Source organism: Silurus aristotelis, assembly GCF_946808225.1.
Source record: "Silurus aristotelis genome assembly, chromosome: 2".
NCBI classification, from domain to species: domain Eukaryota; kingdom Metazoa; phylum Chordata; class Actinopteri; order Siluriformes; family Siluridae; genus Silurus; species Silurus aristotelis.
In genome coordinates, this window is record NC_139575.1 from 22571859 (window position 1) to 22587325 (window position 15467).

The window sequence follows — 15467 nt, forward strand, 5'->3', positions numbered from 1 at the left end:
ACGTCACAACCTCTCTAAGCTCTCGAATTCCGTATCGCAGAGAGCAATTTTTGCTTGCTTAAATTTTTTTTTCTTTGACAAACTATATAACAGACAACACAACAAACAGAGCGCTTCGTGAACAAACAGAAGCTGGCACTGCCTCACTCCAAATGCGTTTTTTTACTTCCTGGTCGTGACGTCACCCCGCTGGACAACCAGCGTCCATTTTTTTACTGATTACACACATTATTTCAGACGCAGCTCAAGATCCTGAAAGGGAACTTACAAATATGGAATGTTGTGAATGTTTGCGGAGTTTGGACATTGGTGCTCACTCTCCAGTGTTTTGTATTGCTTTAAATATTTATAATCACACTCTTGATATCACCTAAATGAGGATGGGTTCACCGTTTTGAGACTGGTTTCTCTCAAGGTTTCTTCCTCATAACATCTAAGGGAGTTTTACCTTGCCACAGACATGGCTGCTCATCAGGGATAAATACACATCGTTCACCTTAACTGTTAAATTCTGTAAAGCTGCTTTGAGAAAAGCGCTATAGAAATAAACTTGACTTGACTGTTGTGAGAACACAGTGAGAATGTGAGATGGAAAGACACTTAAAGTAAAAGAGAGAATTCTTATTCTGCATCGTATTCATTTATTTTCCAAAGATTAACCAAAAGTCCATACCTAAACTACCTTTAATTGAAAATAGTAATTAATAATTCTGTGCTTATTGCAAACCTTGGACAAGATAATTAAACCTACATTACAAAATTTACACTTGATAAACACTTGTAATTACTTTATCCTGCTCGGGGTCATGTTGGATCGATGCTCCTTAAAATCTCCAGGGTTTCATCCAGGATGTTTTTGTGCACTGTGTCCAGTGTTCTTGCGTTTTCACTTGAACTTGACCAGGGTAACCTTGTATCGTGGTATGCAAACCTGTATGCGGTGCTACATTTCCAAGCATGTATACAAACCTTGTGAGAAAAATCACCGATTCACCACTGTTCCTTCCTTGGACCATTTTTTGATAGATACTGACCACTGCAAAAGGGGAATTTCCCACAAGAGCTGCAGTTTTGGAGATTCTCTGGCCATCACAATTTGGTCCTTCTCGAACTCGCTCAAATCCTTACGCTTGCCCATTATTCCTCAGCTAAAAATCACACACCAGCTAAAAATCAGTACTTTTTTTTTTTCCTTGTCACATGTAAATTACAGTACAGTGAAAGTCTTTCTTCGCATATCCCAGCGACGTTAGGAAGCTGGGGTCAGAGTTCAGGATCAGAGGGAGCACAGAGGGTTACCAGCCTTCCTCAAAAGGCCCAAGAGTGGCAAGTTAGCGATACTGGGACTTGAACCTCCAGATCAGTAACCCCAAGCCTTAACCACTGAGCTATTACTCCTCAGAGAAAGAAATAAAGAATCACACATCACCACAGCAATAAAGAAAAGAAAACAACAAAAAAAGTGCACTACTTGACTGCCTGCACATGTGCTTGCATAGGCTTGGTTGCATCACTACCAGTACTACTTACAGCTCTAAGCAAACGTAGATGAGTGTCCAAGTTTGGACACTTGGACTCTCTTATCAGTGCTACATGCTACTCTGGAGTTCTCAGTGCTAGTAAAGGAGTGGAGGTTTCATCACACTATATTAACCACACTATATAAACCACAGAAAAACAGACAGTCGGAGACATTGAGAGAAAGTGAGAGTAAGAAGGAAGCATGTGTTTACGTAAGCAGGATGCACCGCCTCCCCTTCTTCACCTCTCCAGGGGGCTGTCAAGCTGTTAATTGACGAGTAGAACGCTTTTCCTTCTCCCTTGTGATCCATCCATCCATCTATGCCTCACACACAGGACTATAAGAGACACTTACACTTTATTATTAGATAATTACGGTGCATCAGGACAGTGTGGAGCTTAACACTAAAATGGCACTTAAAGCCCAAGCAGGCGTCTTGGCCATAATGACGCGTCATGTTGCTGTGCGTTTTTAATTATGACAAGAGTTCCGACGACGCGTGCCACTCTACATAAACGAGTCCAATTAATTGCAGGCACTGTCGCTTATCTGTCCCTCGCTGAACAGTGGTGATTCATTGTCAAATTAGTGCCTGCCTGTCTCAGCGCAGAGAGAGAGAGAGAGAGAGAGAGAGAGAGAAAGAGAGAGAGAGAGAGAGAGAGAAGAGGGGAGAAAAGAAGGGGAGACAAGCTGTGGTGCTGCAATGCTAACAGTGACAGGGTTAGGATGAACAAAAGAGCAAAGCTGACAGGAAAGCTACTACTCTCTGACACAGAGCAGATAGGCTACAGTGTGTGCGTGTGTATTTTTTTTTTTTTCTCTCACACCTGGGTTTTGTGAGGGATAATTTCCTCTGCTGGTCTGTCATTAAAGCAAAGCTGTGGAACAGGACACATTCTTCTGCCATCATCTCCAGCATGCTTTATTAGTCACACACAAACACACACATTTCACTTTTCTTAACATTCGCTGTTCTTCTTACATTCTGTCAGCTGTCTACATATCTGCTTAGAAGGAAAACTCCAGTTTCTTTGGTGCCCCAGGTTATGACTCAGAGGGGGAAAAAAAATTCTTAATGATACATCATCATCCAGTCATTCAGGACGAGGATGTGATCCCAGGTGTCGAGTTTCATTACAGAGAAGAAAAACAGTTTTTACTGTAGTTTAGACAATGCACAAATTTATTGGGATTAGTTTTATAAAATCATTTAGTAAATGTTTACTTAAAAAACTTTACAGGTAAAAAGGTTTGATGAACAGAGTGCTGGAGAATGAGTAATGTAAACAGGGCAAAGATAAGAAAAGTACAGAACAGTTAAAGAACAGTTGGTCACATTTATATGAGTCTGTCCCATTATAACCACTTTAGTTAATATGGAAAGGTTATAATTAGTGTATATTTGGCAGAACTGCACAGTTTTAAGGACTACGCAACCTCCTATGAGCTTCGCCTCCAGATGTTCCATAATAATAGACTCTATAGGTTCCAAACATATTGCGTTTAATTTTTTTTTTTTTCCTTTATTTTACAGCAGCAATAGGAAACACAAGATGGTCCATGCTGATGCAGACACAGATCTGTGTTTGATTAAGTGGGATTTGTAAACATCAAGTGTCAAGTGCAATACAATAATCCACCAAGAATTGTACAAGGTCTCATAAGTATTGTTAATTGTATAAAATGAATTACATCTAGCGATTGTTTACTCTGGGTGGGGTTACAGGATATAGAACAAGAGCTGTCTATTTTGTGATCACAGGCCATTGAACAACTTTAGCCAGTACAATATTTGCTTCTGGTTCAAGTTGAGTTAATGGTATTTTCAGGCCCTTAAAAAAACAAAAAAAAATAAACAGTGCTGGTATCCCAAACTAGTCATACACAGTTCTGGTTATACATCACAAAAAAATATGCAATGTGAAGAAAAACTATTTTTAGATGCACTGTTAGGCTAATTATTAAGACTTTTGACTTTAGGGGAAAAAAATATATAGTTTTTCATTTCAGCAGGATTGTGTGCAGTGATAAAGATATTCAAAGAGCATTTAGCAACATTTCACTTAGTTTGTTACCAACTAGATGCCCGATAAACAAAGGCTCATACAGATTGGGGGAGTTAAATCCCAATACTGATACATTTCTCACTTTGCTGCGAGTAGCCAGAAAGCTCCTCGATAGATGTGGAGCTCCGCCCATTTCTCAGGTCCGGCTACGGGTTAGTGATCGGAGAAGCCTGGCATGGGGAAAGGCCGAGCAAACTCCTCCACCCGACTGCGCAGGTCACCGATCCGTGCTACGGTCTCAGGATCCTCCAGAAGGAAGCTCTTAAACTCCGCTAATTTCTCTACACGCCGTTACAGAGAGACACGAGACAGGTAAAAGTGAGAGGGTGGACTCGAGGAGAGTCTGCAGTACAAAATCAGCAGCAATTAAAGAAGCAGTCTGCCCTTTTTTTTTTTTGTGAGTGAGAACCAGACTATGACTGCAATGGCTTTTCTTTTCCTTTCTTTTGATACTACACAGGGGGTGCAAAAATAACTAACCCAGACACAAGGGACAAGATTACGTGTCTGGACTATTAGGTTTTATTCATAGTCTCAAGCCAGATAAGTGGACTCTATGTTCCTTGTGTTTTTTTCCCTCGGGGGGGGGGGGGGGGGGGGGCATAGTCACTGTTGACATTTGCAGAATTAAAGTTTTATTTGGTTTACATATTTAAAAAACTGTGTTGTTCACGCATGATTCTATAATTATAGAGCATGTTACTCCTGAATCCTACTGCACTAATTAGCTTGCATGCATGACAGGCACCCTTTGCAAAAGCAGGTATGTAGAAACACTTAAAGGGCAATGTAAAGATGCCACAACACACAGCTTCATCACTCTTAAAAATGCTCCAACATTTAAAGGCTGCAAACACCTTTTGAATATTTTACTTCAGATATTTATGTAATTTGTCTCTGTTGATGCATTTAATTGGCTACTTAACCTGCCACACTTCCTTTCAGCTGCAACTTTCAGCCTGGTAAAAGTTTCCAAACTATATCAACCAAAATATAAGGTGGAAATTGCCTGGTGGGATAGTTAATAGATTTATGATTTGTCCACATAGGCTCTTAATATGCAAGCTAGAAACTAGCCAGATTCATTCAGTAAAAATGAACGATCTCATGAACTCACTGGTCTTTTTCTTGACATCCAGAGCGATTTTGAAGCCTTCGTCCAAGAAGTCCACAACGCGTTCAAAGTCGGCCTCTTTAAACCGACGAGAGGTCAGAGCCGGGGCGCCTGGTATACAAGAAGCACAGATGACACCCAGCCACCGTATGAGTGTCAGGAAGGCTGCAGAGCAGAAGTCTGAGCGTGTATGTGATGTGTAACGAACCCAGTCGCAGGCCTCCTGGTGTGAGTGCGCTCTTGTCCCCGGGGCAGGTGTTTTTATTGGCTGTAATTGAAGCCAGCTCCAAAACCCGTTCGGCACGTGCTCCATCCATCCCCTGTGGCCTCAAATCAACCAGCACTAAGTGGTTATCAGTCCCACCTGAGCGAATAACAAGGTGATGGTGAGAGAGAGAATGAGAGAGAGAGGGGAGAGAGAGAGACAGTACAGTAATCATAACCCCCTATCTAGAGATTTTTAATATTCATTTACAATTATTAAAAAGTCAAGAAATTCCAGGCATGAAATGTTGTGTTTGTGTGTTCACCTGACACAAGAGTGTATCCTTTTTTCAGCAGTGCATCAGCCATGGCTTTAGCGTTCTTCATTACCTGTGTAATATATTCTCTAAACATTGGGGTGTTGGCCTAAGAATGGGTTTAAAAAAAAAAAAAAAAAAGATATGCAAATGAGTCACAAGAAGTGCATACTTCCATACAGGTTTCAGATTTCTGTCCAAAAACTGACTAGTCTCTGTGTGTGAGTGTGTGTCTGCTGCAAGACTGAGAAATTCCCAGATCATGTGAGTAATGTCTTAGAGAATAATCTTTAATTAATAACTGTTAAAAAGATCCTGCAATAGTTGCAGAAGCAGGAATAATTACTGAGGACTTCATATGTGTATAAGCCAAGCAATTAAAAAGATTTAAAAATCAAAGAGAGGGCAATAAAAAAAAAAAAAAAGAATGAAGTGGTGTTTGTATTTCCGCCGTACCTGTCGCAGAGCCACGGCAACCCCAGCGATAGCGTGATTGTGAGGACCTCCCTGGAGAGAGGGGAAGACTGAGAAGTTGACCTTATCCTCAAGGTCATACATCACCTGTGTACCTTTCTTATCCACAGAGCGCAAACCCTTACGGTAGAATATCAGGCCAGCTCTGTGGAGGAAGGAGAAGATTTTACATTACAAATGGACGACCAAAGCGCAAGATAATGATCTAAACTTCCCCTTAAACAAAAAAAAAAAGCAATTAACACCTGATCCATTTACGTTTTTTTTTTTTTTTAACTAATTAGCTAATTATCTTGAGGGAAATAAATCTTATCTATCTTGCATCCGAAGGATTATGGTCATTAGTGAGGTCACTGAATAGCAGTGCTTGACACATGTATGGGCTTTGCATACACAGTACCTGGCTCCTCTGAGGGATTTGTGTGTGGTTGTGGTGACGAGGTCAGCATGCTCAAATGGAGAAGGAACAGCTTTAGCAGCCACGAGGCCACTAATGTGGGCCATGTCTGCCAGCAGGTATGCATTTAACTCTGTACACAGCTAGTATGAGAGAAAAGAGAGTGAGAGAGAGAGACAAAAAAAAAAAAAGGACCTTTAACTATTATAACGCCAGTAAAATATTTCTCTCTTTAATCTTGCTTCATGATTGCAAACATTTATTTTCAACAAAAGGCTCAAGAGAAAAGGGAGCGATAACAGAGACAGACAGCAGCAGACCGAATAAGTGTTACCTAAAACACCAAAGTACCTTCTTAAAATAAAAAATTAAAAAAAACATCTGCTTTCTAATTAAAATGATCATGTGGTCGTTTACATAAACCAAGAAGGAAAATCACTGCAAGGAACTGGAGGAGATTTAATTGAACATATTTTTTTATACATGGATCTGCAAGCATGTATAAAATGCTTGCACACATGGATCTGCACGTGTGTGTGTGTGTGTGTGTGTGTGTGTGTGTGTAGCTGATCTATATCAAGCAGAATCAGGACAGAGCAGCAAACAGGAGACACATCTGGCCCTACAGAAAGATGGAGATAAAGAGCCATTAAAGAGCAGCCAAAAGAGGATGAAAGGAAAGGGAAGGGTGGCCTGAAGTGATGAACAGACACAAACCCTAATCAAGGATTGCATATATGTATTATTGGCTGTGTGCATATATAGTAGTTTAGCATCAAATAATTACTCATGAAAATGGAAAGCATTTCTTATTTTCTCTTCGCTGTGAGGTCGTGTTTAGTGATGTGTTTCATAGTTATTAAAATAAAAACAGTATAATAATGCTTCATCTAACAATGCAAAGTTTATTTAAAGTGGATGTTTGTTAAGTGGATTTAAATGTCTGACTCCCCAAATTGGCGTTGTACACCATATTTACGGAAGGGCACTAAGCGTGACGCCCTACATAAAGTACAGCATAGCTAATAAAGTGAAGATATTATTGGAAGCATTTGAAATATTTCTTTAATCACAGCGAGGGACTGTAAATGCTCAGCTGAAGACGTAAGATGGAAGAACATTATTGTAGGTAAAAACTAATCCAAAACTTTCATTCGGAGGAGAAAACAATGTCAGGATGTCGTTACTACTCTAAAGTAAGCAGTGAGTGAAACAAACTCCCACAGACTACACTACAGTGGCCTGCTGTTGAGATTTTTGTTAGAGTACAGGTCTATCATAATTTTACCGCTAACTATAGGTCCTGGCTCACATTTGGCCAGAAATGTAACCAGACTCAGAATGAATACTGAGGCACGGGGTTAATACGGTGGTCCAAATAGCAAAGTAACATGAGATCAGTGGTGATTTGCAGAACTGTCCAGTGTAAAAGTCCATTACATCCCACTATCGTTTTCTTTCGGCTAATTACTAAACAAAGAAAGCACCCAATCCTGAGCAACGATATTTAGAACGAGGTCAAACAGCCTGCCGTGCTGTATGCAGCCAAACTCCGGCGTGATAATTATAGAGACTATTTTGCTTCTCTATAAAAGGAGGGGGTAGATTAGCATAATGCTGTGTTACAGCGCTGACTAGCACGCTACTGATGAACACATTCTTTCAGCACCGTTTGGTACACCAGCTGTTTGCAAAACACAGCCTTTATCATATGACATGCTGCATTAGAGGAAAGAAGCGAGAGCAACTCCGCTTTTACTTTCAAAGCACTGGTGTTTCTATTGAATCCAAAAACATTACTTAAAACCTAATGCATGTGTACTTCTTAACAACTATTTATTAAAAACGATCGATGTTCGTGTCTGCACTGTAGCATATGTGAAAAATGAATTCTAGCGCAAAAACCCAGCGTTTGTCAGTCGATGTGCCGTTTTCATTCATCAGCGATGCACAAATAATATTTGGGTTTATAAACCCAATCCACTCCATGTTCACATACACTATATGGACAAAAGTATTGGGACAACTGACTTTTCCCAGCCCAGCCCAAACTGTTACCACAAAGTTGGAGGCCCACAATTATAGAGGATGTCTTTGAAAGTGTCAGTATTACGTTTCCCTTTAACTTGAACTAGGAGACCCAAACCTGTTCTAGCATGACAATGCCTCTGTGCACAAAGTCAAAGTCACACATTAAGATATGGTTTACATGGGCTGAAATGGAAGAGCTTGCTCAGAACTAGGGCTGCAACAACTAATCGATAAAATCCATAATAATCGATAATGAAATTCGTTGTCAACAAATGCTGTTATCGATTAGTTGGGCTGATCAAGTTACGGGTTAGCATGACGGCATGATAACGCGGCTGCTTGTAAAATGGTGGAGAGTACAGTTCAACAACAGGAACTAGAAAACTCACTGGTGTCACGGATGAAAGCGAAACATCAGCACGGTGAGCAAAAACTCACTATAATCCTCATCATGTAAAAATGGTGTAGTTTAATGAAGTGCTATTGTGTAAACTATTTGTTTGATAACTTCGGGACTTTCGCACTGGATCTGTTCTGTCGTGACTCGCGAGCTTCGGGTTGCACGATCAACTCGCTCCCGACATAGTGATGGATTCAATTAAAACAGTGCGAACAAACACTAAATCTAAAAGCAGCAAATAACAGCAAGCAGTAAACAATTATATTTTTAGTCACTGTTGTGGTTTTCAGCAAATGCTTATGCATTTGTACACCAATGCAGATTTTTCCCTTTTTGCTTTAATCAGGCCTGTTAGCTTGCGGCGTTTCTCAGTTCCATTCTCTTTTTAAAGCATTTGTTCACTACAAAAGTTAACTAATCTGTTTTTAAACACGGCTTTACCACGTTTTTACTACTAAATTCATTATATTCTATATGATTATATCTACAACTAAACAAAATGTCTGTGTATTTCCTTTAAAGCACGGTTGTCAACTTGCCATCTGCAATTATCATTAAAAACAATACAAATGACAAAAACAAAAAGAAACAAACCCAGCATGAGTATATTTGTTGAAAGGAGAATTCTCCCATGCACTCCTATGAAAACCATACCTCTATATAGTTATAATAAGCAAAACAGCTTATATATATATATATATAAAATCTCCACCTTTGGAATGAACTGGAACTGCACCACAGGCCTCCTCACCCTACAGCACTACCTATCTTTACTAACACCCTTTTGGCTGAACGAGCACGACCCAAACCACACACCAAAATCTAACATCCCAGAAGAGTGGAGGTTATTATAATAGCGAATGGGGACTAAACGTCAATTGAACTGTTCAAAAAGAAAATCTCAAATCTTATAGTCAGGTTTCCTTAGATTTTGTCTGTATAGTACATCAGAACACTGTCTACAGCTCTATTGAAAAGAAGATTTACTGTAAGCAAACTGACTTACTTGTAGATAGGTGGGTATAGTATACAGATAAAAATGTTCGTATTACTGACATGTATAGGGAAGGGGAAAAATCGTCTGGCTAAAAAATAAAAAAATTAATTACTATTAAAAAAAAAAAAAAAAAAAAAAAAAACTGTCCACATGCTGAAAAAATGCTAAACAGTGGAGCATAGAATATTAATGAACAAACTATAATGCACTTGCAAAACACTTTTTTTTTTTTTTTTTTATGTGAACAGAGCACATTCACACTTTTTACATTTACTTAACCCGGATTTTTCATCCCCTCTCAAATACATCCTTCCCCCAGATGCGCAAGCAACAGCAAATAAGCAACATGGTATTTACTGCTATTAAAAAAATAGGCATCTCCTCCAAGAGACCAGTCTTGTTTCTCGTCAGAGGTCACCTACATACTTAAAAGAAAGTAACTGCCAACAAACTAATACACCCTGTATCCTTTCCCCTTCAGTGAACTGGCAGGTGAACTTTAGCTCTGCACCTACCACAGGACTCACCGTTTCTATATTTGATTATACAATCCTGTACAGTCATGTGGGTTACAAATGTAGGGACATTCCCACAGGATGAATAAGCAACAGGTGAAAGATTTCGGTAAAGAGGCATTTGATGAGTTTGGTGTCTGACTGGAGGTATGGAGGTGCTAGGAGAATTCTGGGACCATGGTTAAGGTCAAGAAGGTCAAAAAGTGGGCATTGGAATATGAAAGATGCAAGGTTGCTTAGTCTCATGGATCTCATGCAATGAGGAAAGACACCTTTAAAAACATCCGCTTCATGAAAACGCATTAACAGCATCAGCTTGTGTGTATGTGAGACAGAATGAGAATGCAGAAAAAATGTCTGTGTGTGTGTGTGTGTGTGTGTGTGTGTGTGTGTGTGTGTGTGTGTGTGTGTGTGTGTGTGTGTGAGAGAGAGTGAGAGACCGAGAGAGAGTAGTGTGATGCGTGTGTCTCAGAGTGAACGTGGCAGAAAGCATCTGTGTGACGAACAATGTACAAGAAGTGTGGGGAAAAGAAAAAAACAAAAATCCAGGAATGCCAGGAATAAGCAATTTAACAAATGTGTGTTCGTGTGAAAGAGAGAAAAGTACAGTGGGAGAGAAAGCTTGAGGAGGAACAAACACAAAACAGAGGGCAGATGGAGAGGCTTATGATGATGGAGAAAGTGTAAAAATGTGAAAGAGAAAGAGGTGTGTGGCACCTTCTTGATGCGAGCATAGTCGATGAGGCGGGCATAAGCGCTGGTGCCAGCGATGATCAGCCTAGGCCGAAACAGCTTTGCAGTCAGCTCCATCTGGTCGTAGTCTATTAGACCTGTTTTAGGCTAGGAAGAGGGAGGGGGGGAAAAGGAGAATGTCTCATTTCACAACAGTCATTTTCTACTATTTAAATTTTAAATACACATCAGAATTAAGCTTCAAGATTGTGCATGGATTATAAAACATGCAGAATCAAATCTTTATGATAAATCAGGAATATTAATGATGATGGGGGATGGGATTTGGAGAGTAATTCCTGTTCTGGGTAATTTTTCTTTTGTTAACTGCACCAAGGCTTGAAGGATGTTTTTAACAAACAATTAAATTTAGCAAACCGAGCTCCGAGTGCGAGTTTTGTTGGAATTCATCTGCAGGTAAAAATGTGTGATGCTTCTCAAATGCATGTGTATTACTGGTAACAAAACAGCCTTCAAGCCTCAATTTCACAACTGTACTTTACCCTGGATATTTGATTATTGATTATCTTTATTAGGCACAATGGCTTTTTTTTTTTTTTACAATTTTACAGTGAATCCTTATAAAATAATGAAGAAACTATAGATTCCATCCAATAAAAAATAAATAAAAAAGACGGCTAAGCAATTACTGACTTTTTTGTATATAAAATAGCTACAATAAACCTTGTATTTCTATATATACACACAATATTTCAACAATTCAAGGGGATTAAGCTTCGTTACTTGCAATGTTAATACTTGATTCTTGGAGCAAACTAGAATACATTTATTCTTACATACACTGTAAATAAAACAAGTAAGAGCAATTCTAAAAAGCATAAAAATCCTAAACTTTTATTTGGGCATGTAAACGGCTCTACAACTCGTGTCAGTTTGCATGATGGATATCTTTTTGCCTTTCCACAGTTACAGAGGAATTGCTTTTTGTTCCAAGCTGGCAGTCAATAAACAAGTAACTGACAAAGCAAAAAACTTATTTTTTTGATTTATAACTTTTAAGCCACAACCATTTGTTGAAATGAGTGTCAGATGCTTCAGAGCATCACTCTATTGACCGATAACAACATATTTCCGTTTCATCAGTGAAACTTTTACTTCACTACATTTCAGAAAAAAAAGCACGCCATTCCTCACTACACTGAAGTGATGCCATAAACTGCATTAAACCAGACCGTATTCTGTAACCCCACAGTTCTCAGGAGTCTTTGTGCAGTAAAGGTTCACTTACTGTGTCTGTAGTATTTGAAAAATCTCTCCTTAAAAGGGTATGATGTGCAAGAGAATCACTGATCAGGATAAATGATTGAAAAAAATTCTCTCACATTAAAAAGAAAGTACTTTTGTAATTTTACTCAAGTAGAGATGTAAAAGGAGTACTTTTAATATAGTAATATTTAATAAGGGGATTTACAGTATACCTTGTCCACCACTACTACTTACAATCTACTTAAATACCTACTGTATAGTGTAACCACAGCGTTACAGTACGTATTCGGGTGCAACGATTCCTCAAGTAATTCAATTACAAGAATTCAAATCCATTCGAGTCCATTTAACTAAACACGGAGCACTGTGTTCATCTAAACTCTGGAGCTGCAGAATGAAAAATAGTGGAACGGGAAGAAAATAGTGAGGGGCGAGGAGAAGATTCAGGCCAAATAAAACGCCAGAAAGTTTTCAAAGTTTGGGATCATTTTAAACAAAAACAAAGAAACAAACCGTACACTGCGGTTACAGTTTTTAAAGTAATTTAAAATAGATTTTTTTACTTATATACAATGCGTTCAAAATATTTCCCCGCAGTGGCGGTGTAGAGCAGGTATTGGAGCAGGTTTTTAAAGCTGGCAATAAATACACGGATTTCGATCAGCTTTTCCAGAGACAAGAAAACCACATCGCGATACAGTGCGACATTTAATAAATAAACACGAGTGAGAATAATTATGAGTTTCATTACACGAAAAGTTTCCCATAACCTACTCTACGTGGCCACTGCGGAGGGATTTTTTTTTCCCCGAACGCAACCGTGTTTGTATTTTGATGTAATATGGCAATTACATTTTTCACCAATTTCTTTTATGCAATTTCAGCAATAAATATGTAAATTCTTTTAATAAGCTTTTTTTTTTTAGATTTTAGGAGACCCATCTTATTCTTTTTTTTTGTATTACTCTTTAATAAAGAAAAGGTATTTCTTATCCGATTGCTCCATTAATCGATGGAATAATCGTTAGAATACTCGATTACTAAAATAATCAATAGCAGCAGCCCTAGTTCCAACATCTCCAGTTGGTTCATCAACGCATTTACTCTTAATTCATCTTCTTCCCCCATCACTGACGTGGGATCTGAGGGTCCGTAAAAATGTGTGCGTGTGAATGTGTGTGTGAGGCCGCGGCCCGCCTGTCGATTTCCTATTATCTCTCCCGCAGAGAGGGTACGGCCCTCTCATCCATCAGACGGCAGACTACGAAGACAGGACACACCCCTGCACATTGATCACCCAAAAAAACTCGCCTGCATCGATGAGCTGCACCAACACAGTGATCAATCGATCTCACAAGAGCATTAACGGTCACTTGTAAAGACAGTCCACTGACTAAGACCTGTTCACAAACAAGCATGTTCACCAGACTGAGCTACAGTGCAGGTTGAACATTTGCTTGTTCGAAATAAATAAACAGTAAGAGAAAGCAAAAAAAAAAAAAAAAACCTTCCCAGATGGCAACTCGCTCAAAAAAAATGGATACTAACCAATCATCTTTACTGTTTTAACCGAGGCAGAGACAGATGACTAGTGAGACGGGTTTGCAGTGATAACATGACAAGTATTGGGTTAATTGGACTGATTCTGAGATTAAAATATCAATAGTAAAAGATTATTCAGCATGAAAAGACATGGTATAGTGATGGAGGATTGACTTACATTGAGTTTGTAGGGCATCGACTCGAAGTAGATGGAGGTAGCAGAGATTCGCTTCACATCAGACATGTAGCCGTGTGTAAGACTAGAGGAAGCCAAAGAGGGGGGAAAAAGATATTGGAGAATATTAAAGAATTATAATGAACGTTTACCATTTGCCAAACAACGTATAAAATCATTCAAATTAGTCCTTCAATAAAATTTGACAATTTATAGTTTCGTCATTTATAGTGTTTATACATTCTTTTTTCTCATTATATTTTTACATTTTCATATTCTTTTTCCTCTCATTACACCTCAAACATTACCAGCTCTAACGAAGACTGCGCAACGCACCAGACAGTCTCCTGGATTGAGGCTACCGTGATCAAGAGAGATGTACTTATTTGTTTATGGCAGGTAAAGGGGTGAGGCAATAGGAAAACCAGTGTGTAAGAAAAATCGACTCTGAGTAATACGACACGAATGACACCGAAACAACTAAATAACAGTGGGTATCTCCGAATGTGTCACTCACTGTCCTCCGTCAGGCAGATCCAGACCCATGATGCGCTCGTGGGGTTTTAACACTGCAGTGTAGGCGGCGAAGTTAGCTGGCGAGCCAGAGTACGGCTGGACGTTCACTCCCCAGAGTGCTGGGTCCAAATCAAAAGCAGCCAGAGCACGCTTCTGACAGAGCAGCTCGATCTGATCCACTACCTCCGCACCACCATAATACCTACATTCACAAGTTGTACACACATTCTTCAAATTAGTAACACACTTAACAGCTTGGCTGCAAAATTCTACATTTACTTTTGCATACTGACAAGAGAACAAGTCTTGTGAGGTCAAGCAGTAATTATAGTATTTCCTGAAATGTTACATTTGAGTTAATAGAGCATTATACCTTATGTAATAAAGTAGTGATTATTTCTAGTGAGGAGAAAAAAAAAAGACCCAGACGAGACCGATTAAGATTTCTGAAGACCTTGTAGCATTAATAGTTTGTTGCAGTAATAGTTTTTAGTGACATGCTGTGTTCTACTAGAGGTCACAACTTAACTAATTCTTCACTTCTGATCCGGGAAAAATCCTAAGCAAAACAATAAAATACACCTTTAACTAGGAATTTTTACTTGGATGCTCAGGGGTTCTCTTAAGTTTAGCAATTGACAGCAGGTTTTGGCTGCTTAAAGCATGAACAGTGAAAAAAAATCTGCACTTATTCCCTTTAGAGTTATACGGTAATTACAAAGATTTGTTTATGATTAACAAAAGTACAAACATATTTGCTTGTTAAATCTATAATTACAATACAGTTTGTTATGATGAGGAAAATATACATCACAGTTCGCTCATCACAGTAAATGATAAGCGACACGAAGGGGTTACAATATTTCCCCAACCTTTTCATTTCAATGCAACTCCAGTTGTTTTTTTTGTGTTTTTTTTGTCACTTAAAAACTGCATCAATACCAGACCTACAGTCCTTTCCTTAATCTTACATCGTTCTAAAGATGGCTGCTAGAATGGTTTCATGCAGAATCAATTCTAAATTCATGTTATGTTCTCTCAAAGCTTACAGACAGTGTATGATTTCTATGACCTTCCTGGAATCAAAACAAATGAACAATCAGGCTAATGTGGAACAAATACATATCTTTTCTATATTGTCATATTGCCCGCTTTACAGACATGATGAAATATTATAAAATATTTGAAAAGAAAATCGTGCTGCTCAAAATATAAATTGTTACTCCACTTAAAACTAA

At 38.8% G+C, this 15467-nt stretch overlaps 1 protein-coding gene across 2 annotated transcripts in view; it reads right to left on the bottom strand.

The window, feature by feature from the left end:
* Positions 1-2675: 2675 nt before the first annotated feature.
* The window catches only part of shmt2 (serine hydroxymethyltransferase 2 (mitochondrial)), a 31827-nt gene continuing 19035 nt past the window's right edge, over positions 2676-15467 (bottom strand). Inside the window, exons 4-12 of one of the 2 annotated variants that reach the window (XR_014531638.1) lie at positions 14231-14431; positions 13717-13798; positions 10755-10877; positions 6098-6237; positions 5680-5842; positions 5233-5332; positions 4911-5066; positions 4292-4813; positions 2676-4248 (exon numbers count right to left, since the gene is read on the bottom strand). Coding sequence is in view for 1 of the 2 variants with exons in the window: in XM_083530325.1 (XP_083386451.1) it covers positions 3742-3869; positions 4706-4813; positions 4911-5066; positions 5233-5332; positions 5680-5842; positions 6098-6237; positions 10755-10877; positions 13717-13798; positions 14231-14431 (1201 nt within the window). In the remaining variant the exon portion in view is untranslated. The remainder of the gene's footprint in view (positions 4249-4291; positions 4814-4910; positions 5067-5232; positions 5333-5679; positions 5843-6097; positions 6238-10754; positions 10878-13716; positions 13799-14230; positions 14432-15467) is intronic. The other variant, XM_083530325.1, reaches the window with a different exon arrangement.